Below are 24,031 nucleotides of genomic sequence, written 5' to 3' on the forward strand. Positions count from 1 at the left end.
TGGATCTCTTTCAGTAAGATACAATTTCATCACTGTGGAGTGTGATCAGAGTTTCTGAGGCAAGAACTGTGCATGGTATCCTAGGTGTGGTGCAATGTAAAGGACTAATATAATCTGCTCTACTTGAAGGGAAATTTCTCTGTATATAAAACCTGGAAATGGAATTGGCTTGTATTTGGCAGTAGTATAGCACTGAGTACTCTTATTTAATGTATCACTGATTGCCACCGAATATCTTCACATAATGCCTTTCTAGATAATAGTTCCCTAATCTATGTCTGTTGTGTATTCTTTCCTAAATGTGTTAATTTTCAACTTCTGCATCTTAAATTTCATCCCACACTTGTCTGCACAAATCCTCAAGCTTTCCATATTCATTTGTGTTTTCTATCTTTTTTTGTGTAGTCTCATATAACTGTTTTTTTTTTTTGTCAGAAAAAATTGTTATTCTGTAATCTGTTAGCTCTTTGGTAAATCTGTGCATGTTTTTGTTTCTTTGCAGAGAGTGATAACGAACTCTCAAGTGGTACTGGTGATGTGTCTAAGGATTGTCCTGAGAAGGTCTTGTATTCCTGGGGAGAATTACTGGGGAGATGGTAAATATTAACTTTCTCATTTAGATTTTTAAATACTGAACCTTTTCACCCTTCAGAAGAGCAGATAACGGCTCATAAAACAGTATAAGGCCTAAAATTCCTTCAGCTTACATTTTAAATTTTCTTTCTCCATTTAAGAAAACTCCAAACATTTTAGTTATGATTAAAAAGTAGAGATGCTCCATATGCAAACATGTATTTAAACTCAGAGCATAAAGGATTAGCACTTGTATTTTTAATTGGTGGTTATTCTGGGGATCTCTCTCCCAGTGCTTCCATGAAAGCCTTGGTCCCTGTGTTACTACATTTTCAGAGGTTTATTGGACTAATTATTCTCCTCAATCTTGGTGTTAAAAATGGTTCATTTCATGCTTTCCCCGCTCTCATCCTGTTTAAATGCTTATCTTTATAGCCTGATTTATTCATTTGTCCTAGATTTGTCCATTCCCAAATCTTTCCTTCTTATGATGTTACATGTTGTGAATTATGGTTTCATTGGTATTGATTCTGTCTGTCGATCCTATACATGACAGTATCCCAAGGGGACACTGATCTGTTTTCTCAGATGCCAATCAGAGGTGTGTTTTGTTTTTAAATCATGTAACAGACTTCAAATTGCCTTGCTTAGACAAAATTAAATTTGACCAAATTTGATCAATTTTGGCAAAATTCTCAATTTCAAGTTAACATTCAAATGCATATTTACACAAGGCTAGAAAAATTAAAATTGAGGTCTTACATGTTTGAAGAGCTTAGTCTTCTCAGGTGAACAAATGCCTTCAAAGGAAGGCAATCTAGGATACATGAAAGGCATGGTGAAAAGGTAGAATTTGGTGAAATATCTTAGAAATTCTCAAATACCTAGAAAACAGGTTGCAACTTTTTTTCAAACATCTTCATTTCACCTTTTCACAACTCAAAAATGTCCAGAAGAGTTTTGCCCAGATTAAAATAAAATCCTGTTGAGATGAAGACCAAGCATAGAAAATTTTAGGCCATAATGTGGAGGTTGAAAGTTATGAGCATCTGCAAATTGAAGGTTGTAATAGAAACTGTTTTGCAAATAACTATAGTGGGTACTGCCTATGCTTGTGAAAATAAACATAAACATGGAATCAAGTAGCTACATGGATAGTGCCTGAATGGATGGAATGTGAATTTTGGGACTTCAGAGCTAAATGGGAAATAGATTAGAACAAAATCAGTGTGTGTGTATTGTGGAACTAGCAAAATATGCATGCGCCAAACCAGATTATCCTCATTCCCTTATTATTTGTGACTCTATTCCTTATCTTGCCTCGATTGTTTGTTGCTTTCACCCATTGAATCAAGTCTACTATTAAAATGTAGGATCTTTAGAGCAGTGGGTATTTTATTTTTCTGTAAAGTACCTAGCACTCTTTGGGTGCTAATATGGTGGTAGGGTTACAATAATAAGATTGTGATTGTTCTGCTAAATTGTCCCACTGCAGAGTTAAACCCAACTTTCATTTAAGGATTTAAAATTTTAGTAAAATGTAATTGGAGGAAGGGGGTTGGAATGGATCTGCTGTGGGATTTAGCTTCCACACTCACTCAATCGTTAAAATCAGATTGGAATGCAAAGCACTTTTCCATCCCCAGTTTTCATATGCAAAGTATGAGTGGTTAACCTAGGAGGGGAAGGACCTCAGCCAGCTTGAAGATCAGCAGCTGCAGGCCCCTGTCTGCTAGTTTATCTGAGGACTTTCTGTGGGGACCTTCTGCTACTATTAACCCAGCAGAGCCCTCTGTCCAGGTGGTGGCAGCAGGAGCCATCTTCTACAGCAGTGGTGCTCAATCTTTCCAGACTACTGTACCCATTTCAGGAGTCTGATTTGTCAAGTTTCAAGTCTCAAGTTTCACCTCACTTAAAAACTACTTGCTGACAAAATCAGACGTAAAAATACAAAAGTGTCACAGCACCCTGTTATTGAAAAATTGCTTACTTTCTCATTTTTACCATATAATTATCAAATAAATCAATTGGAATATAAATATTGTACTTACCTTTCAGTATGATACTTGAGCCTGTTTTTCACTTGTGAGCCTTGTCTGAAGCCAGAGCCTCGGGTGGCAGAGCTGAAGCTAAAACCCCGACGCCCAAGGCTGAAGCATGTAACTTAGCTTCCTGGGGCCCCCTGTGGCATGGGGCCCTGGAAAATTGCCCTGCTTGCCACCCCCTAACATCAGCCCCACACTTGTGACCCCTCTAAACCCATCCTGCAACCCCGCTGTGATTCACAACCCCCAAGTTGAGAAACTGATCTAGATGTGTTGAGTGTCCCTTGCAAGATCTCTGCGTACCACCAGGGGTATGTGTACTCCTGGTTGAGAACCACTGCTCTACAGGGCCTTCTGCTGGGGTGGTAGAAGGGACCCCTCTACATTGAGACCTCTGTGGAGCTTGGGTGGGGCTGGGGCATTGCTGGTCTTGTGCTGACCCCAGCATGTTCAGATGTAGAGAGATGGGTTTGGGCATACTGTATAAGTATAAATTGGGTTTACTGTATAAGTTCTCCCAAAGAGGAGAATGGGTAGGCTGTCCACTGCCCTACGAGATGATTCCTGTGTGGATGGTCTTTGCTACTACCACCACGTCAGATGGGGAGGGGACTAGGAGATGTGTCTGGAACCCCAGATAGCTTTAATCCAGGCTTGCATTAATGAGGGATAGGAGGAAATGGATTAAACCTAAAACATGCTTGGCCAAATTCAGCTTTAGTGCAACTCCACTGATGTTATGTCAGAGATGAATTTGGCCTGTTCAGTATTTAAACTTTTGAGGAATAGTTTAGTCTTTCCAGGATTTTTTGAAAAGTATAGCACTAAACAGTTGATCAGAAATGTAACAGTTTGAAAATTAAAAATAGATCAAATAAAATAAGTTCCTCCAACGTGCCAAACACTACAGCATATGCTGAAAGAAGATACATGCCTTCGTAAGAAATTAACATTTCTGTTTTGAGAATTGGTGCACTGACTTTTTGGAGATAAAAACTTCTTGCATGTTAATTGCTACCTGTCATTTAATGTTATTGTAAACTAGTGGACTGATATGACAGAAAAATTGCATAGATGTATTCTGTCATAGAGATTTTTCCTAAAAGATAATGCATATACTGTAACTAGAAATCAAAACAAGATAAGCAGGAAAAAAAAACACAAATGGAAGATAGGGGACTGTCTTCTCATTTATTTAATAAGTCACAATATAGGACATCCTTAGAATGAGGTCTATTTTTCTGAGCTGAACTTCTGTCATAACCAGCTGAATTCTCAAAAAGATGTGGATAATAGCTTCTGATGTGTGCGTAGATAATGGCCATACTTAGTAGTCTTTAACCAGAAATATTTATAGCAACTGTAACTTTTTATTGTTCTTCTGTTATGTCCTCCCAGGCCATAATCATATGGTCTTGGCTTCTCTGATAATATCCTGTATTTGTTCTTTGACCTATTAAATAACTGCTGAAGTGTAGCCAAGATAATAAATGCACTTCATAAGAAATTAAAGATGTGAATCCACCAGCAGCCATGAGAGACCTAGTCCTTTCCAAATGCCAAACTGTGTATGTGATGAAGATAAGCAAAGCTTTGTGTTTTTTTTTTTTTTTAATAAAAAACGCTGTTTCCACAGCCAAACAGATGGCAGAGGGTCATCTGGCAGTAGAGAAAGTAAAAAGCATGCGTATTTATTTTCTACAGTAAAATGGACAGCAAGGAATATTAATAGTTTAAACTATTTCCCAGACAGACACTCAGATACCTGAAGAGTTGCTAATTGTAAAGGTACAGAGTTTTGCTTGACTGCATGGTTATTTTATAACATAAACTGAATTATCTAATACTATTACTATCAAGAGGAGTGCTATCTGTGCAGTAAAGTTCATGTACTTGAGTATTTATGTAACAAATCCATTATGATCCTGTGCATGCAGTGCTCTAACATGCTTGGAAGTTGGAAATATATGATGGTAATAATACATGGAGTACAGTATTCAGCTCTCTTGGCTATTTGTTGGATTTATCTACATGTTAAAAGGCTCAGAATTAAGTAGGCCTTTATGTTTACTTACAAAGAAAAATTGTCTGCTGTGATTTCTGTAAATTACCTAACAAATAAAAAGCAATTGTAGTTAAATGTGCAGGTGTGGAAAGCACACTCGAAAGTACAGCATGTATCTTATGGAATTATTGCTTCAGGACTGATGAACTTCTTTACCCCATTTTAGACTGTTTAAACTTTGTGTATGTTGGGGGCATAGTTATTTGTTTGGTTTTATGACAGTAGTATTCAATTCTTTTTTCTTTTGTTCCCTTCTTACCATTTGCCTGGTTGGTGGTGGTTTCACTTTCAGTTTAAATTAAATTATAAAGTCTATGGGGGACAGGGAGTTTGTTTTCTTACTTGTCTGTACATAGCAATGGCACTATATAAATAATTACCAAACAAATCTTGAACTACTTTCTCATGGATATGGATATCTTGCTAACTAGTTCATGCTCACTGTGTGTGTAACTTTGTGTTTCAGATTCAATTCACACCCACTTATTTGCTCCTGAATAGAAATTTCTTTACTTTGAAGATGCTTAAAATATCTAGCATTTAAAATATTTCTGTTGGATAACAGCTTCTCCTCCTATGAGAAATCCATTAGTCACAGGCGACCCACTATAAAACATGATACAAAGTTGGAAGGGGACAGTTATGTCTTTTGTTTGCCTGACTGGAGTGGTGGAGTTTGAATTACCTGTCCTGAACCAAGACTTTTAATTTTCAACAAAACAGAAAACATTCATGTTTATGACTAGTCATTGAAAACACGTTTGTTTTCCAATTGAGTACAAGAAAGAAAGGCTTCTTTGGAGAATATCTCAAAGTAGTTAAGTTAGAGACAGAAGTCTGTCTTGTTTCTATTTATTATGGAAAACCATGATTATTATTTGTAACATTGATTAAAAAAAAGTTTGTTGTTGTTATCATTATGTAATCCTTTTTAAATTCTACTAGCCCCTTTCCCTCAATTTTTGAAGTGAGTTCCACAGATTAATTATGTGTTAATTTTTAAAAAACATATGTCCCAGCCATGCATGAATCTTTTCCATCTTCTACACAGGGAGTGGGACTAGGTGGAGAAGCAGTGGACAAGAAGTCTAATAGAGAAGTGCTAAATTAATTTTAAAAATACCTATTTTTAATTAATTTTAACGAATTAATTAATGGATTTACTTGTAAATTCTTAGGAAAATTAATTCAGTACTCAGAGGAAGTGCTGTAATTTGGTGGAAATACTGTATACTCTTCATACATAACAAAGAGGTTGAATCCCTGCTTTACAAGCCAAACTCAACTCAGCTTTAACTGTGGAGCTGTAACTAGTGCCTCCATAACAATAGTATTAAAATATTCTCAATGCCTCTTTTTTTAAAGCCCAGTGTATTTTATTTGCTTTTTTTTAACTGCAACTGTACATTGAGCAGATGTTTTAAGTGAACTTCCATAATGACTACGCCTTTTTCCTTAATAGTTAGTTAATTTTGAGCTCACCTATGTGTATGAATAGTCAAATTGTTCTGTCCGCTACAAATTGTTGCACTTGCTAGCAATGAATTTCATTTATCAATGTGTTCTCCATTGACTAGCTTTGTTCCCTCTTCAGTTCTTACATTTCTAGTCTTGATTAAACCTCTCTAATTTTGACCTTTTGGGTAATGAGCAAATTTTGATTTTGTGTATTCAGCAAATGTTGTCACCGATCCTGATATGAATTCTTGTGGCAGTTTTGCTAGTAACCTGAGAAGTACTTGCAAATATGAGCTAGGAAACAAATATTTATGGTTTGAATTAGTAGTGACTGTACTTTTTGGAACAACGCACTCCGAAAACTTTCCATGTATTTCTCATACTGGATGTTTTTGTCTCCTCATATAGGAGAGGTAAACACTTAATTTGTTTTCTCAGGCACAATAACCTTGCTGTGCGACCAAAAGGACTGTCTACACTGGTGAAGAGTGGTGTTCCAGAGGCACTAAGGGCAGAGGTTTGGCAGTTGCTAGCAGGATGCCATGACAACCAGGCCATGTTGGACAAATACAGGATTCTCATCACAAAGGTAAAAATTATGGATGCTTTTGTTTTCTAGAATAAACTATATAGAACCTCAGTTTTGTGTGGCTGCAAAGTGACATGTGTGCAGAACTGTTTATGTTTTAAAAAAAAAAAAAAAAAAAAAAAAGTAATTGAAATGGTGATGAACACACTTTACCCCCTGCTGTGGGTAGCTGCTGGATGGCATTAATTAACAATAGAAACCAATGACCTATATCCATAGTAATGCTTGACATTTAACTTTCTGCTTGCCTTCATAACAAGCACTGCATCACCGTGTTTTTAAAGTGTTGGGTCTTATTTAAGATTTATTGTTTGTTAGCATCAGCCTCCAATTGCTGTGTATTTTAATTTTTCCTCTTTATTGAAAGAATATGATCTTGGCAAAGGCTTTTTTATATAAGAATATTAAAAAGTATGAAGAGACTTGGCTCCTCTTCTCATCACATGGTTTCCAGTGCATAGCATCATTAGTAATCTGGAGCAGTGGTTCTGCAAACTTTTCATTCTATGGACCACTCTGTGAGCGGAATAGCCTCTCATGTATCACCTCCCCATACCACATCCCAATGCGTCTGCTGCTTGGGTGTCCTAATAGTTTTTGCAGATTATCAGGAAAGGCTTCCTAGACTACTGATGAACATGGACCACAGTTTGAGAATCATTAGTGTAAAGTTACAAAGCTTCTGTGCATTTTCAGACTAGTCATTCTGCTCTATAAGATTTATCTATCTTATGTTTCTAAAACACATATCACTGTTATTTTATCTGATTTAAAACAATAGCCACAAAGATGAGTGTGATGGAAGCAAATAATGACTCCAGTTTTACATAGTGCTTGTAAAATGTACTGGATTTATAGCCCCAGAGACTGAAATTTTCTGTCCACAGAAAACACACAGCATGGGCAATGGCAATGCAAACTTCCTCACAATGTCCTCCCAGTATGACTCAATCCTGACTACTATACTAGTAGTAATTAGTAGCATACTTAGGGTGCCATCATTTTAGTATCTGGTGCCCTCACAAGTCTCAAGTAGAGACATTAGAGAGATGGAACTCTGTCTTATCCTGTTGCTGCTTGTACCTTTTAATCTGACCAGTCAGCTAGGATTTTAAGGTGAGAAAGTTGCTCCTGGAATTGAGAGAGGAGTTTGGTCTTCATAGCTTATTTAGCCTTGCCAGCAGGAGAGTCAGTTGATAATGTTTTGTGTGATTTGGACACAGTTTTCTCTGGGAGCCATTGTGAGACCACCATTTTGTTGTGTGCTGCATCAAATCCATTCATTGTTATTCTTCCCCTCCATTCTAACAATGGGGAAGCTGTTTATTGTGGGGTAAAAAATTGATTACTTTTCTATATGACTCTGATCTTCAAACTGCTGCCTTACAAAAATATGTAGTTGCAATTTAGGCTTTTCATGAACTAGTAGAATCTAAGGATTTCTAGGTGGCTTATATTTTTCGAGATTATTAAGGGACAATTGCATCTAACGTTCGATATGAAATTTTTGCAAACTCACTTTTGCTGAATGGAAATCTTTTTCTCTGGAGGCATGAACTTTGCCCCATCAACTATGAATATACAGATGCTGGCAACTATATAATTTGGCATATGATGGATAAAATGGTTAGTGAAATGAGATTAAGTGGATTTTTTTTTCCAGTGAAGATGTTATTTTCACTTTAAATGTTCATGATTTTGCGTATATCTTTCACTGGCCCTCATGCCTGTCCTAGTGAGGTCTTATTCTATCAGTGAGAACCTAAAAACCTTATGGGATCTAGTAGGTATTAACAAAGTCTATACAATTTGTGTTGTTTTAACATCCTGTGTTTCAGATTGTTCTGAGGGGGGCTTGTCATTCAAAGGCTTATGTTTAAAATTGGCTGTAGCAAGCTTTTCGTTAGTCCTATGTGGTGTAACTGTGCCTGGGGTAGATGATGGGAGGGAGAGAAAAATACGAAGACTTTTCCGTTAGCGTTTCAGGAAGTATCACTTGTGTCCATTCTCAATGTGCTGGGGCACAACCTGAGACGTTAACTTGTACTCATGATTATCTTGGCTGGTAAAGGTGAATGGAGAGAAATTCAGCTGTTAGTAGGAATTGTCAATGATGCCTTTTTAGCATTTTTTAAAGAAGCAGTTGTTAGACTTTTTTGATACAGAGAATCTTAATTACAGTCTTGTCTACAATCTCTCTTTTTAAGGGAGGTTTATTGAGTAGGCTGTGGCAAAGCAGCTCAGATAATATCTAGAGTGTCAAGACATCTGGGGACCCTTATTTTAGGCCTTTTTATGGTATGGAGGTTGCAGTGTAGGATGATCATCTTCTGGTGACTGAAGATCAAGGGTCTGTGCTCATTCTTTTGGATCCATCGTTAGTCTTTGATCACAAGACACTGTTAACATGGACATTTGTGGACCCTGGCATGGGTAGTTGAACCAGCCTCATGCTTTTTTCTCTGACAGGACCAAAAAATTTTGACAATTGCTTATCTGTGGATGTTAAGACTAATTCCTCACTCTGGCACTTCGAGTGGGGAAGGTGGGGGTCCGCAAGGATTCTAATAATTAATACTGGCCACTCCAGGCTTATATTAAACTCCCAAGGTTACAGCTTTTCTCTGACGTTGGATTGGTAGATGCTGCCACCACCCAAGTGCAGAACCCCTTTGAGAGCACTTGTGTAGCACACTTGGGAATTCCTTCCTGTGGGGTACCCTCAAGCCCTTTCACTCTCCCTCTGGGGAAGAGCTGAAAAAAAAAAAAACCAATTCTGTTCTAAATAAAGGTAAATTTTATTAATAAAAAAAAGAAAGAAAATACATCTAGGAACTCAGGCTATTGCTAGATCTTAAAAGGGCAACTACAAGGATTAAGCATCAAGAATAGCTTTCTTGAGATCCAGCTTAAATATTACAAGCAAAACAAAAGCACCTGGGGTTAGCACAGAGGAATCCACAAGCCATAACGAAATAAAAGGGATAAACCTAATCACATCTGCCTAGACATTTCTTGATCTACTTACATATCTGGAGTTTTAAATGAGTAGTTTCTAGATATAATACTGATGATTTTTTCATACCTCGTCCAAGCTTCTTACGGTATAACTGCTGTCCTGTCCACCTCTCCCCAGGAGAACAACAACAGACCGACAAAAGGGGTGTCTTGTTTCAATTTTAAAAAGTTCTAGCTTCCCCTTGGCTCTTTTGGCCAGGTGCCCACTCACTTCCTTTTACCTATGCATAGCAGTGAGACTTTTTAACCCTTTACAGGTAGAGCAATTAGGGAACAGCTACTAGGAGGGATTTCATAGCTGCTGGCTGGGATGTCCATAAAAGGGAAATACCCCCTCCCCTCCCTTCATTTAGCACAGTGGACACACTCATGTGCAGTACTCCAGATTCTAATCTGTCATGCCTCTTACTCAACACGTATCTGAGGCTGTTATGGGAGATAGTTAAGTACTATGAGCTGCAGTGCCTTTAGTATACATATGATACCTAGCACTGTGGTCTTACTACATCAGACCCAGACTTCACAGTCTATCAGCTTTTCCAGTTTCTGGTCAAGATAGAGGCTTTAATGAGAGCTACTTGGCAGTGACTCAGCTTAGGGAAGACAGAGGTAATGTTGGCAGACAAGGAAGAACAGTGGGAGGGAAAACAAAGATTGCATGAGGTTCCTTGAATGAAGGAATTTGTTTGCCTTTTTGTTGCTAAGGTTCTGAGTGTAGGGTTTCTCTTGGTTCCTTGTCTGTTGCTGAATTTGCAGATAGAAGTGTTGACTCGTAGACTTTAAGGCCAGAAAGGACCATCATGAGCATCTAGTCTGACCTCCTGCACATCACAGGCCACAGAACTTCACCCACCCACTCCTATAATAGACCCCTAACCTCTGGCTGGGTTACTGAGCTCCTCAAATCATGGTTTAAAGATTTCAGGTTACTGAGAATCCACCATTTACTCTAGTTCAAACCAGCAAGTGACTCATGCTCCACACTGCAGAGGAAGGTGAAAACCCCTCAGGGTCTCTGCCAGTCTGACCCGGGGGGGGGGGGGGGGGACTTCTTCCAACTCCAAATATGGCAATCAGTTAGACCCTGAACATGTAGGGGAGACCCACCAGCCAGACACGTGGGCAAGAATTCACTGTAGTAACTCAGAGCCCTCCCTGTATAGTGTCCCATCTCTAGCCATTTAAATTGTTTGGTAATAGCAGTGACAGATGGGCCACGTGCCTTTGTAGGCACTCCCATCATACTATCCCCTCAATAAACTTATCAAGCTTATCTACAGAAGAGGATAGGAACTTCAAATCTATCTTGTCCTAAGAATCCACTATGCTTTATTGTTTCTCCACTTTCTAGACACAGAAACACTCAACTTCCTGTGAAATATTCTGGATAATGTCCAACAAGACATTTCTTGTACTAAGTAGTATTGTAATTAGAAATACCACTAGAGAGTACTCAAAACACTATGTGCACATATCAGTACTTTGTAACAGTGACTGCCAAATTTCCCTGAATTGAAGGAAAGAAATGTGGGAGTAAAAGAAGCAAGACAGATATTGAATTACAAGGGAACAAAGTCCAGAATTACACACCTCCCCCCCCACAAGCAATCCAAGAAGGTCTAGACCTGACTGGTGCAACATAAGTAAAATACAGGTTGTTGGCACCTTGGATGGTGGCCCAGACTCAAAGGCACCGGATCCCTAAGAGCTACGCACAAAATGAATGCAGGTGCACCGGCAGTTAAGTGTAAGTGCCTCCCACTATTCCAATGGTTTTGGCCAGCACACGGCATTGCAGTACACCACAGACCCAATCTAAGAACAAAATGCCTGGTAGAAATCTGACACACACCTGTAATGCTGGCAGACCAACAGTGAAAAAAGCACATTTCATACCACCCAAGAAGCTCAGCACAACTTCTGTAATTAGCTCACTGAGAGTACTTTTTTCTAACTGTACTTTGTTAGAAGGTTGTAACTTTTTCCTTTTGAATGTAGACTGTGCTATACTACTGCATGTCTTAGTCACTTCTAGATTGGATTGCTGCCGTGCAGTCTGCCACATTGTGACTAGCTTTTAAATGGGTGGAAAGGGATGGGGTGCATGGAGGTAGCCTTTCTATGTACCTGCACAATGGAACAACCTTTGCACATGCCACTGTGTATCAAGAAGCTTACATTTTGTTTCTGGATGTGACCTGCTGAATGCTGGCTGCCTTGTAGACTGCTTCTTTGCTTGCATGATACTGCAACCCTTAAGGTCTGCTGTGGTAGTTGAGCTAACAGCCTTTACGTTTAAATGGAAGTGGGCTGGTGGCATGGTGTTTCTAGGTAGAGACCCATGACAATAGATCTTGCCCCACTCTCTTTAGTTTCATAAAGTTTGGATCTTTATCTTACTGGCACATTGCAAAGATTACCTGTTTTCTCATGCTTTTCTTGGGGTTGAGTGGTTGGCGTTTGCATTAAGGGATGTTTGCTTTTACTTTGCTGGACTTTGGGGGGGGTTTTTATGGTCAATGATGACATTTGTTTTGTTTTTGTTTTTTAAAATCTGTATGTTCTTGAAGAACTTCGGACTTTTATTACAAATTGAAATAAATCTCTGATGGCCAGCTGGCTTGGGCAATGTTGTACAATAAATCCAGGTCTGACTCTTCTGTTCACCACAGCGTATTTTTAAATTGCTAGGTTGACTGTCACTTCACTTTGTCTGTTAAGGTCATTTTGCCTTATGTATACCTTCTTCTAATATTTTATGTAGTTTATTTCTCTGCATGTAATTATTGCTCATATAATACTTTTTCTGTTTTCCAATAACAGGATGAACAGATATCCCGATTTTATAGGGACAGTCCCGATATTTGGGGCTTTTTCTTACATAGGCTCCTATTACCCTCCACCCCCGTCCTGATTTTTCTCACTTGCTATCTGGTCAACCTATCCATGAAAATCTCTTTAAGCTCTTACAAAACCCAGGAACATAGGAATTGCTATAGTTACCCAGATAAAAGGTCCATCTGTTCTGGTATCTTGTCTCTAGTGAAGGCTAATACTAGATATCCTCTTAATGGACAATTATGGAATAATCTGCAATAGGGAAAGTTTCTCCCTAAATGCTGTCAGTTCATGGTTGGTTTATATTTTGAAGAATTTTCTTTGGCATTTAAAAAAAATGTTAATTTAATCTTGGATCATAAAACTCAGTATTTTATCCATATAAATATCTGTTCCTCTTCTGAATCCTAAGGTCTTTGCTGCAATAATTTTTTTTATAAATTCCATAGATTATTTGTTCTGTTCCAAAATTTAAATGCTGTGTCTTAATTTTTCCCTTATATTATGAAAAGAGGATAAATGGGAATGCTCACCTTATTTTTTGCTGTACCCTTCAGTGCCTCTATTGCCTCTTCTCTAATTTGTTTCCTTTCTGAACTAGTCATCATCTTTTTAGCCTTTCATTGATGGGAGGTCTCTACATTCTCCGATTTTCATTGCTCTTCACTTGACCTTTCCTATTTGTGGATATTAGGCTCATTTCTGGAAACTCAATGTCTTGTTAGGTTTCTTGACCTCTTGGGAGCATAGTCTCTAAAAGTAGGAAGCTTTACAGTAGAAGACTTGGGTGCAAACAAGTAAATCAATTATCTTTAATTGAATGTTTGCAAATATGGATTTAGGGACCTAACTTGAGGCACAAGGTAGGAAAACTTTGGCTTTAGTCCCTAAGCAGGAATGGGGAATTGACACTTGGAGTCTCTAATACTGAATGTCTAATATCTAGCCATCATTGCTTGTGACTATCTCAAGTAGAGAAGAGAGTTATGTTAGTGTCTGGAGGCTTTGGAAATACTCCAGCACTGACATGACATAACCCACAATGAGGAGCTATCTGCTTGACTTTATGGAAAATTACTACTTGTAGGCAGACGACAGGAAATATATCATATATTAATTAAATTATGGCAGATACTAAAAGTAAATTTTATTCTAATTTTGGAATTCTACTAATGTACAAACTTTTTGAAAATGTCATACATTTGACAAACATAATGCAAAAAATACTTCTAATTGTCTAACCATGTATTGTCAAGTAACTTCATAATTAATGTTCCCACATTTCAACATACAGTTCAGTGACAACATAAAATGGTTATTTTATTTTCATTTTTAACTATGCAACCATATCAAAATAGCATTTTAAATACAAAGTTGAAATCTATCATTTTGTTTTCCTTTTTTTGTGAGTGCTAGAGTCTGTGTTTTGGGTGGGGTTGGGATTTTTTAAACTCAACACAGGAAAGAAAGATTTCTCCCCTTATTAAAAAGATGGTTTATAACATACCTTGTCCTCCAAGAAACATGTCTGCTGTTTTTGACACAACACTGAGAGAAGCAACCTGCAGAAGCAGGAAAGTCAAATGGAGCCACCTGCTGTGATGCACAAATGGCATGTAAGGTAGGGAAACTGAAGCAGGAAAGCATTTCTGATGAGAGAGAAAAGGAATGGGTGGTAGTGTAAGGCTGTCTGGAGTGGCTCACAAATGTGGGTGCCAACTTAGGGCAGACTGTTACAAACCAGGGGCACAAACCCCAAACTAGTTGTGTGTTCTATAATTAGATTTCACCAGCCAAGTATGTACTCTTCAAGCACTGTAAGCCTCAACATGGAGTCATAAACAGTCCCCTTGAGTACTCCAGTCTATCTTGCCACCCAGGTAAGCCGTCGTTTGTGATAGATGATCCCTTACACCAAAAATCACAACAATATTCCGATTACTCCCAGTCCGAAAGGACCAATCATTTACCACAAGTCAATTGTAATCTTAGCTCTCTCACCAAAGACAACACTTGGCACATAAACTTTAAAATGTGATTGATACCTATCAGGTTTTGTTTACGGTTCATAAGCCCTGTCCTGCCCACAATGTCCTATCCATAAATCAATTTGCAAATCTTAATGAAAGGCTCTATATAAATGTAAATTATTATTTAAAGAGGCCGAAATGGCCTATCACTTAAAAATAATAAAGGCATCTCACTGCAGAGGACTTGCTGGACTTACAAATGAACAAAATCTTTCCTATCCTAGGTGCATCTCATTAATGTTTCACGTTCCCTTAAATTTTGTGGCTTTTGATTCTTAAGAAAAAAACAAACTTATAATAGAACAAGGCAAACTATTATTAGTGTTGCCAGAATTGAATCAGCTAGGGAATTATTGTTCTTTAAAGTTCTCTGTGATTACTTAATGGGATGCTGTCAGTTTAAAATCACATTTCTCGGTTTGCTAAGGTGCTAGATAAAATATTAAATATGTTTCCTAACTGCATACACAGGAACAAATGATCAAGGACAGGCAATTAGCAGACAATATTAAAAGAGAATTGAAAGTGATTTATTTAGTATGCTGAAAAAAAGAACAAAATTGTCATTATAGAATGTATTTGGGGTTATATGGGGTGATATATTTGGATGTGAATGCAATACAAATGTCCTTAAATGGACTGAGATTTGTATGAAGAACCTCAGGCAAGAGTTAATGGCTGTATTTCTGGAAGAATTGACTTGTATAGGGGAACCACACAAGTCTGTCCACGATTGTCATTATTATTGGCTATGGAAATAGAAGCGTTTGCCCAGAAAATTAGATATAATCAACTAATTCAAGGAATAGAAGTGGGAAAAAATCAGCCAAAAATTAGCTCTGTTTGCTCACTGTGTAATGCATGTATCTGGGCCAAGAACGGAATTGCAGGCCATCAGTTGGAGAGCGACCTTTCTGGAGATTCTTCTGGGTCTCAAAGTATGGAAAGTTTGATTCTGGGAGTAAATTACAAAATCAGGAGAACAGATCTCTTTAAAAAACATAAATTGAAATGGACATAGGGAAGCAATTGCAATCCAGTTAAGGGCCAGTTGAATGAAGGTGTTTATAAATGCCATTGTTGACATGGATCAGGAATTATGGAAACATGGAGTAAATATACTATTTCTTGGCTGGTTAGAATCTCATTCATTAAAATGAATGTACTACCTAGTTTATTCTTTCTGTTTCAAGCTGTCGTCGTATTATTGTGATATCAGATATAAGTTTCCTAATTTGTTTCATACTATCTCAATTTAAATGGGAAAAGAAAAGACCCAGAGTTAAGGCTTCAGGTCTTTATAGATCCTTTAAATAAGGAGGTTTTATGGTCTCTAATGTAAAATTAAATTTGCAAGCATGTCCTCTGAAAAAAATTGCTTGCAGCAAAATAGGGTTGCCAACTTTCTAATTGCACAAAACCGAACACCCTTCCACCACCCCTTCCCCCAAGGCCCTGCCCCCTCTCTGAGGCTTCACCCCTATTCCCTCCAGCTCTCCTCCCTCCGTCGCTTGCTCTCCTCTACCCTCACTTCCTTTCACTGGGTTGGGATGCGAGAGGGGGTGAGGGCTCTGGGGTGGGGCCAGAAATGAGGGTTCAGAGTGTAGGAGGGGGTTCCTGGGGTAGGGGTTTGGGATGCAGGAGGGGGTGAGGGCTCCTGCTATGGGTACAGACTCTGGGATGGGGCTCCAGAATGGAGTTTGGGTGTGTGTGTGGTGGTGGTGGTGGGGCTCAGGGCTGGGGCATGGGGTTGGGATGCAGGAGGGGGTATGGGGTGCGGGTTCTGGAAGGGAGCTAGGGTGAGGGAGGGGGTTCCGACCTGGGGCAGGACATTCGGAGTGCTGGCTCTGGCTGGGCAATGCTTATCTCAGGTGGCTCCCAGTCAGCGGCACAACGGAGCTAAGGCAGGCTCCCTTCCTGCCCTGGCTCCGCGCTGGTCCCGGAAGCGGCCAGCATGTCCAGCCCCTAGGTGGAGGCGTGGCCAGGCGGCTCTGTGTGGTGTGCACTGCCAGCCCCCACAGGTGCCATTCCTGCAGCTCCCATTAGCTGTGATGAGCTGTCAAGGCAGCTCTGGGGGCGGGAGCAGTGATGAGCTGCCAAAATCTTAACAACCGTTTCCTTCTTCACCCCACGAGGGGGTCGTGGCCCGCCCCCCAGGTCCTCTGCCCCATCCACCCCCCTGCATTCCATGATGCCCATCCACCCCTCTTCCTTGCCCCCTGGCACCTCATCCAACCTTTCCTCTAATTCTTGATGGCCCCCCGGGAACCCTATCCCATCCAACCACCCCTGCTCTCTGTCCCCTGACTGCCTCCCACTGCCCCATCCAACCCCTGCTTCTTCCTGACTTCCCCCCGGGGACCCTTGCCCCCATTCAATCCCCCTGTTCCCCGCCCTCTGACTGCCCCGACCCCTATCCACCCCCGACCACCACCTCCGAACTCCCCTGCCCTCTATCCAACCCCCCCACCCCTGCTCCCGGCCCCCTTACCGCGCTGCCTGGAGGTGGCTGGTGGCGCTACTGCCGCGCCGTTCAGCTGGAGCCAGGCCAGGCCGCTGCCGCCACTGCGCACCACGTGGAGCACTGGTGGCTGGCGGTGCTATAGCCTTGCCTCTCGGCTGGAGCACCGGGTCATGCCGAGCTCGCAGCCCGCCGCCCAGAGCATGAGCCGGAGGCGGGGCAAGCTGAAACTGCGGGGGAGGGGGAACAGCCGAGGACTAGCCTCCCCGGCCGCGAGCTCAGGGGCCGGGCAGGAGGGTCTCATGGGCCACCGTAGTGGGTGCCCACCCCGCCCCGCCCCTAAGAGCCAGAGGGACCTGCCGGGGGGCGAGGTGAGGAGTCCCGGCGATGCTTACCTGGGGCAGCTCCCGGGAAGCATCCGTCATGTCCCTCTGGGTCCTAGGGGCAGGGTAGCGTAGCTGCGGGGGAGCAGGGGGTTATCTGCTGCGGCGCAGGCAGTCCCCTCGTGCCCCCCCACCCCAGCTCACCTCCGCTCTGTCTCCGCCTCCCTGGGCCTGAGCGCAAAGCTACCGCTTGCTTCTCAGCCCTCCCAGGCTTCCCGCGCGAACAGTTGATTCGTGGGAAGTGGTGGGGGGGGGAGGGAGGAGAAGCGGGGCGGAGCGTTCAGGGGAGGAGGCGGAGGCGGAGCAGAGGTGAGCTGGGGCCAGGGGCGGGGCGGGGCCGGGAGCTGCTGGAGCTCACAGAGTCGGTGCCTAAGGCGCCACTTTAAATTTAAAAGCCCTTTTAGAACCGGTTGGACAGGGCTTCTACATTTAACAACCGGTTCCTGCAAACCGGTGCGAACTGGCTCCAGCTCACCACTGGGTGGGGGCAGTGCGCAGAGCTTCTCTGGCCGCCCCTCCACCTAGGAGCTGGAGGGAAATGCTGGCCACTTCCAGGAACTGCACGGAGCCAGGGCAGGCAAGGAGCCTTCTTTAGCCACGCTGCATCGCTAACCGGACTTCTTACCAAAAAAGTATAGATCTGTCAATATTTGCAACTATTAATTTAGAAAAATGACTCAGGAATTCTGGGATAAGGTTTTGAACAAGTGTATTTCTTTCTTTATTGAAAGCTTTGTAATTTCTGTTTCTATTAGGAAGCCCCCATCTTAATTTCTGACTGCAAAAGTAGCCTTGAAATGTTCACTTGTAGATTTGAGGATTATTTCTAACATGGAAAGACGCCATTGATTTGGATAGAAAATAGATCAATTTGTTATTTCTAGCATCAACAGAGGATATTAAGTTAGAACCAAGAGGGAGAAGCATCTTTTATCCCAATGCACAATGCAGGCTTACATTGTTAAATGTTCTGGGACTAATTAAACAACAAAGGACTCTAATTGAAAAGGGGATTTGCACACCAGCTGCCTGTGCAGGCTGTTTTAAAGAAAGAAACTAGAAAAGAATATTTGCATAGCAACTTTCTGGCAAATTTCTCCTGTACAGGACATTTCATTTGTTTGTCCTAACTGAGGGTGGGTTAGTTTATGCTTCCTTTTAGAGTACAGTACCTTCTGCTCCTCCTGTCGAATGTCCTGGGAAGCATCACTTGCCATTAAACTTGCTGCTTAGTGGTCTACCTCTAATATTAACCTATATGAGAGCACCAGTGGTAGGCAAGATTTTGTTCATTTTCAAGTCCAGCAACTTCTCGATAATGGGTTTTTGCAGTGAGCTGCTATTATTATTTCTAAATAGACTACTTTCTCTTCTTCTAAGAAGACAAGTATTTACCACAAAGACCCTTACAAACTGATTTATGGCTAGGGGATGTAGGTTAACAACTTTACTTTTGTGAAAATTTGTCTTGGGATCTTTGGAGACCACAACTTGTCCAAACGATGGTTTCAAACCTGCTTAGGAAAAAAAAGCACATCCAGCTGCACATTGTTTCCTGGCGCTGTTTTAGAGGGGGAAATTTGCTTAATACTAACGCTGTGGAAAGCTTTCACCTACTGAATTTTTCTTCCAGTGTCTGGCTTGTTCTTTGGCTGTGTTCTGTTTACATATTGAGTAGGCATGACCTCCTTACCTGCTTAGAGATAAGGTCATCACCCAGGGTGGTGTGACTGCAGACTCTCATAAATCTTCTGTAATTGATAATGTATAAGATAATTTTCTGCAGTTTGCTAAGAAAAAAGAGAAAAATATCCAATGATTTAAAGGCAGTTAAGATTTTAGCCTTCTTATTAAAAAGTGAAAATGACATATAAGTAATTCTTGGTAATCATATCACACTTGGTCTGTGTTGGATATCAGTTTCTTAATGATTGGCTTGGGTATTAGGTGAAATACTTCTTGCGGGAGCATACCTTCATGTGTTAGTATCGTGTGGTGTCTGTGAGCTTGTTGCCCAGTTTTATTTTTGTTTAATTTCAGTTTGTTCAATATCCATAGCAGACCTACTTTTCCTAGGAGACAAAGGATAAGGTGGGTCTCTCCACACTCTTAGATTGTTCATGCCATGTTTTGTGAATCCCCACTTTTATAAGTGTCATACATTTTGCTCTTCATGAAGGAAGGAAGACTGATAGGACAGCATGTCATTTTCTGGTGTAAATTAATAATATTCTGAGTTTTATAAGTGCTGAAAGTTAGGAGATAGAAAGGTCTCATGTTTTACAAACATTTCTAGTAGCTTTTTGATTTATTTCAGTGGTGCTACATTTCTGCATCTTTGGCTTGGTCTACACTACCCCCCCCAATTCGAACTAAGGTACGCAACTTCAGCTACGTGAATAACGTAGCTGAAGTCGAAGTACCTTAGTTCGAACTTACCTTGGTCCACACGCGGCAGGCAGGCTCCCCCGTCGACTCCGCGGTACTCCTCTCGCCGAGCTGGAGTACCGCAGTCGATGGCGAGCACTTCCGGGTTCGACTTATCGCGTCCAGACTAGACGCGATAAGTCGAACCCAGAACTTCGATTTCCAGCCGTCGAACTACCTGGTAAGTGTAGCCAAGATTTTGGGCTATAATGCCATATGGACTGAAAACATTTACTACAAATAATTAGTAAATGTTGAGGCATATTATTGCTCTTGGAAAGCCAATCCATTCCTGTTTCCCTCAGTATAACCTTTGTTGTTGGAATGAAGTGACTCATAAAAAAATATATTTTATTATGTTTTAGTAAAGTAATTAAACCCAAATTTTTAATGAATTGTGTACATATTTTGTGCATATTTGAGTTGGTGTGTGAAGCTCTGATTAGTGCCCACAACCCCAGCTTATATGGCACACACAAAAAATGCACATATACCTGTTTGAAAATGTGTTCTCTAATCTGTTGAACCTATTGAGATGGTATTTGCATAGTGCACAGTGCCAAGCACATTAGTGCTAAACAAATAAATGGTTTATTGTTCACTGTACAATAAATGAATATCCAATTAAGGAATATAATTGTTAAATACAATGAGGAACTTGGATATCAGATTTGAATGAAATTATCTAATGAAAATAATGAACAGGAGTTATGACAAAAGATCATACTTAAAATCAGTTATGTGTATTTGTTAAAACACTTTACCTAAAATACACTTACTAGAAATTAGTTTTATTCAGCTTTAAAGAGTTTCTTAACACTTAGAGTTTGATCATGTGACTTGTTCTTGCCCTCAACTGCCATTGACTTCATTGAGAATGAAGTGTGCTTGGCACCTTGGAGAAGAGATGCTGTATATTGCAAGATCAGGTACTTAACTATTGTGGAGTTTCTAATATGCTTACCTGTTTTGTTTAGTAATTGTAACTGTTTTTATGCTGCTGCCTTTTGTTTTGCCTGCTTGAACATAGACAATGGCAGAAAAATTCTGACAAATCAACAGCAAACCTAGGTGATAAAATTTGATGAAGCATTAGTCTTTTCTTTCCTCTGAACTAAGGTGACCAGATGTCCCAATTTTACAAGGACAGTCCTGATATTTGAGGCTTTGTCTTATATAGGCACCTTCTCCCACCCCCGTCCCAATTTTTCGGTTGCATTACCTCCAACCCAACCATTACTGTTTGTTAGAATATCTGGGTCTCATGTATTGAGCAGGATACCTGTGAGGCATATTTTGTATGAAAACAATAGGATAAACTTATAACTACAAATAACAGGCCAGGTTCAGTGATTTGCACCAGCTGAGAATCTGGCCCATAATTCTTGATTTATCTGTGAGCAGGGAAGTGCTTAGAAAACTGTCAAATTTTAGGGTCTTAATGCATAGCTTTCCCACTTAAGTATTTAAAGTTATTATAATACTACATAGTAAACTGAAATACTGAAGTAACTAGTTGTCATTTGTGTCTGAATGATTCCTTCTTCCCCTGGCCTTGTGCACGTTACTATGAAGATAGTTTGTCTTTCTGAAAGTATATCTAACATTGTTCTTTCAGGTCATTTATTGGTAGGGCATCTTCAATTTTTCCATGCTAGGAAAGTCCTAATAATGCCACAAAACAAACAAACAACTATTTGCTTTGCTCATTGTAGCACAGTATAGAACAAAGGGTAGATTGAATTTTCATTGTTTCCTGCCCCAAGTATGAGAATAATGCTGACCAGTTAGGCAGTGGGAAACTAATGGTATGATCATTCATATTCTTGCATGATGTGTGTGAAGGGTATGTACAAAAAGTTATGAATCCACACTAGAATTATATTCTTCACTGTCTACCTTAGCCAAAGGAATGTGTATTTTATTCTCTGACCAGCCTGGTTATGAGGAAAAGACAATGAAGGACCATTTTTACATATTGGGTAAAGAGAGGTATCAAGCCAGCAAGTGATGTGTCTGCACCCTCAGGAGAGAGAAGCTTGGTCTGGGTTTTACTTTTCAAAGAATATGTTGCAAAGATTTACTGCTCTGTAAAGACAGGGGGACTGAACCTCAAGTCATAAGCAATTGAGTCAACCAACTGTATAAATATTACTGTTTTATAAAGTGTGTGGAGTGAGATCTTTTCTGAAAGCTAATGGCACACTGGTGATTAATATCACTTGGAAATCTATATTTCAACACTATATACAGAAATATGGATGCTTAATGATTTTACTTCAAAGTATGTGGCCAAACAGGGAGAAACAGGTTCCACCCCAGACAGGAGAGAGGGCAGCTATCTACTGTCTCCGGTGAGATTAATCAAGGTGTGGCCAAAAACAATGATCTCTGTCACAAATGCCCATCTGTTTCTTCCATAGGGATCTGGGATCAAAAACACCTAGCTATAGAGAGTTGTGTGTATATTTTGGTGAGCTTTAATTTTATTTAGCTTTTAAAAGTTTGGGGATTAAATAACATACCAAAGTTTAGATGCTTATTCAGATCAGTGGGGACCCAAACTAGACTCCATATTCCTCCATCCCTACATAAGCCCCTTCTTGCAACAGGCAGCCTCTATCTGCAGTTGTCTTGGGGATGCGTGGACATGAGCAGGATAGCTGCTTACCTCTGATATTCCTAATGGAGAACAGCTTTCCCCGCCCACCCATTTCTGGTGTTTTCTTCCCTCTTCCCACCACTCTGGGAAATGGGGGACCATAAGGCTTCTCCTTTCATTCAATCTTATTTTAGGGACCCTCATGGGATCTCCCTCATTTACAGTCTTTTGGTAGTGGGATGGTATTTGAAGCTTCCTGCAAGTCTTCTACCAGCCTTTTTCATAGATTCATAGATTCTAGGACTGGAAGGGACCTCGAGAGGTCATCGAGTCCAGTCCCTTGCCCTCATGGCAGGACCAAATACTGTCTAGACCGTCCCTGATAGACATTTATCTAACCTACTCTTAAATATCTCCAGAGATGGAGATTCCACAACCTCCCTAGGCAATTTATTCCAGTGTTTAACCACCCTGACAGTTAGGAACTTTTTCCTAATGTCCAACCTAAACCTCCCTTGCTGCAGATTAAGCCCATTGCTTCTTGTTCTATCCTTAGAGACTAAGGTGAACAAGTTTTCTCCCTCCTCCTTATGACACCCTTTTAGATACCTGAAAACTGCTATCATGTCCCCTCTCAGTCTTCTCTTTTCCAAACTAGAAGACTTTTCCCCATTTCTTTCTCCTTCAGCCCTAAGGTAGGAGTCTGAGTGGGAGAGAACAGATTACATATGCAAGGACTGTGCTATCTCACCATCATTAAGGGACCAGGCTAGCTGGTTGGCAGTGGTCCCTTTCTGACCTCTGCTAGCCTCTGCTGCTCAGCATCTACCTCTTGCAGGCTTGAGGGGAAGGTATAGCTCCCCGCTGTGGCCTACTGACTAGACACCAGATTTCTTTTAGAAAATGGAGCCAGTGTATGGCCTGGGATTTTGGCTTGGATTGAAAGTGCCCAGGAAAAGGTTTAAACAGAGCTGTTAAAGTTTTGTGCAGCTCCATGTGTGACAGGAAAATTATTTAATGAAAACAATTGCAAATAGCCACAAACCTCAAACAACGCCTCAAACAACGCCTAAAACAACGGTGTGGCTCTAGTGCTGGGGAAGGGTGTTTGCTTTGTTTATCCAATATGCATCAGCTCTGACATGGGGCAGAGGAAGTTTACTCTTGAGGTAACGGGTAGTTCAGCCTCCATGACCCATTCAGTTTTTGGGGCTGTTTGCGCAGTCTACCAATTAATGCAAACTATGGTGATCAATTTATGATGTAGGAGCTGGAACTGAGACCCACTGAACTCATCTCCTGTTGGGGCCAGCAAACATCCTTTAAATGGGAACAGCTTTTACTGATGTAGGCTGGGTTCAGGCTACTGACCTATAGATAGAAGGTTCTGTAGGTTTTAAATAATTCCCTGAAGCATCCAGTCCTACAATAAATGCTAGGCAAACTTTCTGGGGAAATATGTGTAATAAATCAAGTTCTGACATTTTGGGAGCTGACACTTTGCCTCTGCTCTCCCTCTGGATACAAAGGCAAAATTTTCCC

The 24,031-nt window shown here is 40.6% G+C and overlaps 1 protein-coding gene across 3 annotated transcripts in view; it reads left to right on the plus strand.

Moving 5' to 3' along the window:
• RABGAP1L (RAB GTPase activating protein 1 like) overlaps window positions 1-24,031 on the plus strand; it is a 553,255-nt gene that overhangs the window by 184,946 nt on the left and 344,278 nt on the right. For all 3 annotated transcript variants that reach the window (XM_054037867.1, XM_054037869.1, XM_054037868.1), the window contains exons 12-13: window positions 503-596; window positions 6,580-6,730. In XM_054037867.1, the coding sequence (XP_053893842.1) occupies window positions 503-596; window positions 6,580-6,730 (245 nt within the window). The remainder of the gene's footprint in view (window positions 1-502; window positions 597-6,579; window positions 6,731-24,031) is intronic.

The sequence above is a fragment of the Malaclemys terrapin genome, chromosome 8 (genome assembly GCF_027887155.1).
Source record: "Malaclemys terrapin pileata isolate rMalTer1 chromosome 8, rMalTer1.hap1, whole genome shotgun sequence".
Taxonomy (NCBI): Eukaryota; Metazoa; Chordata; order Testudines; family Emydidae; genus Malaclemys; species Malaclemys terrapin.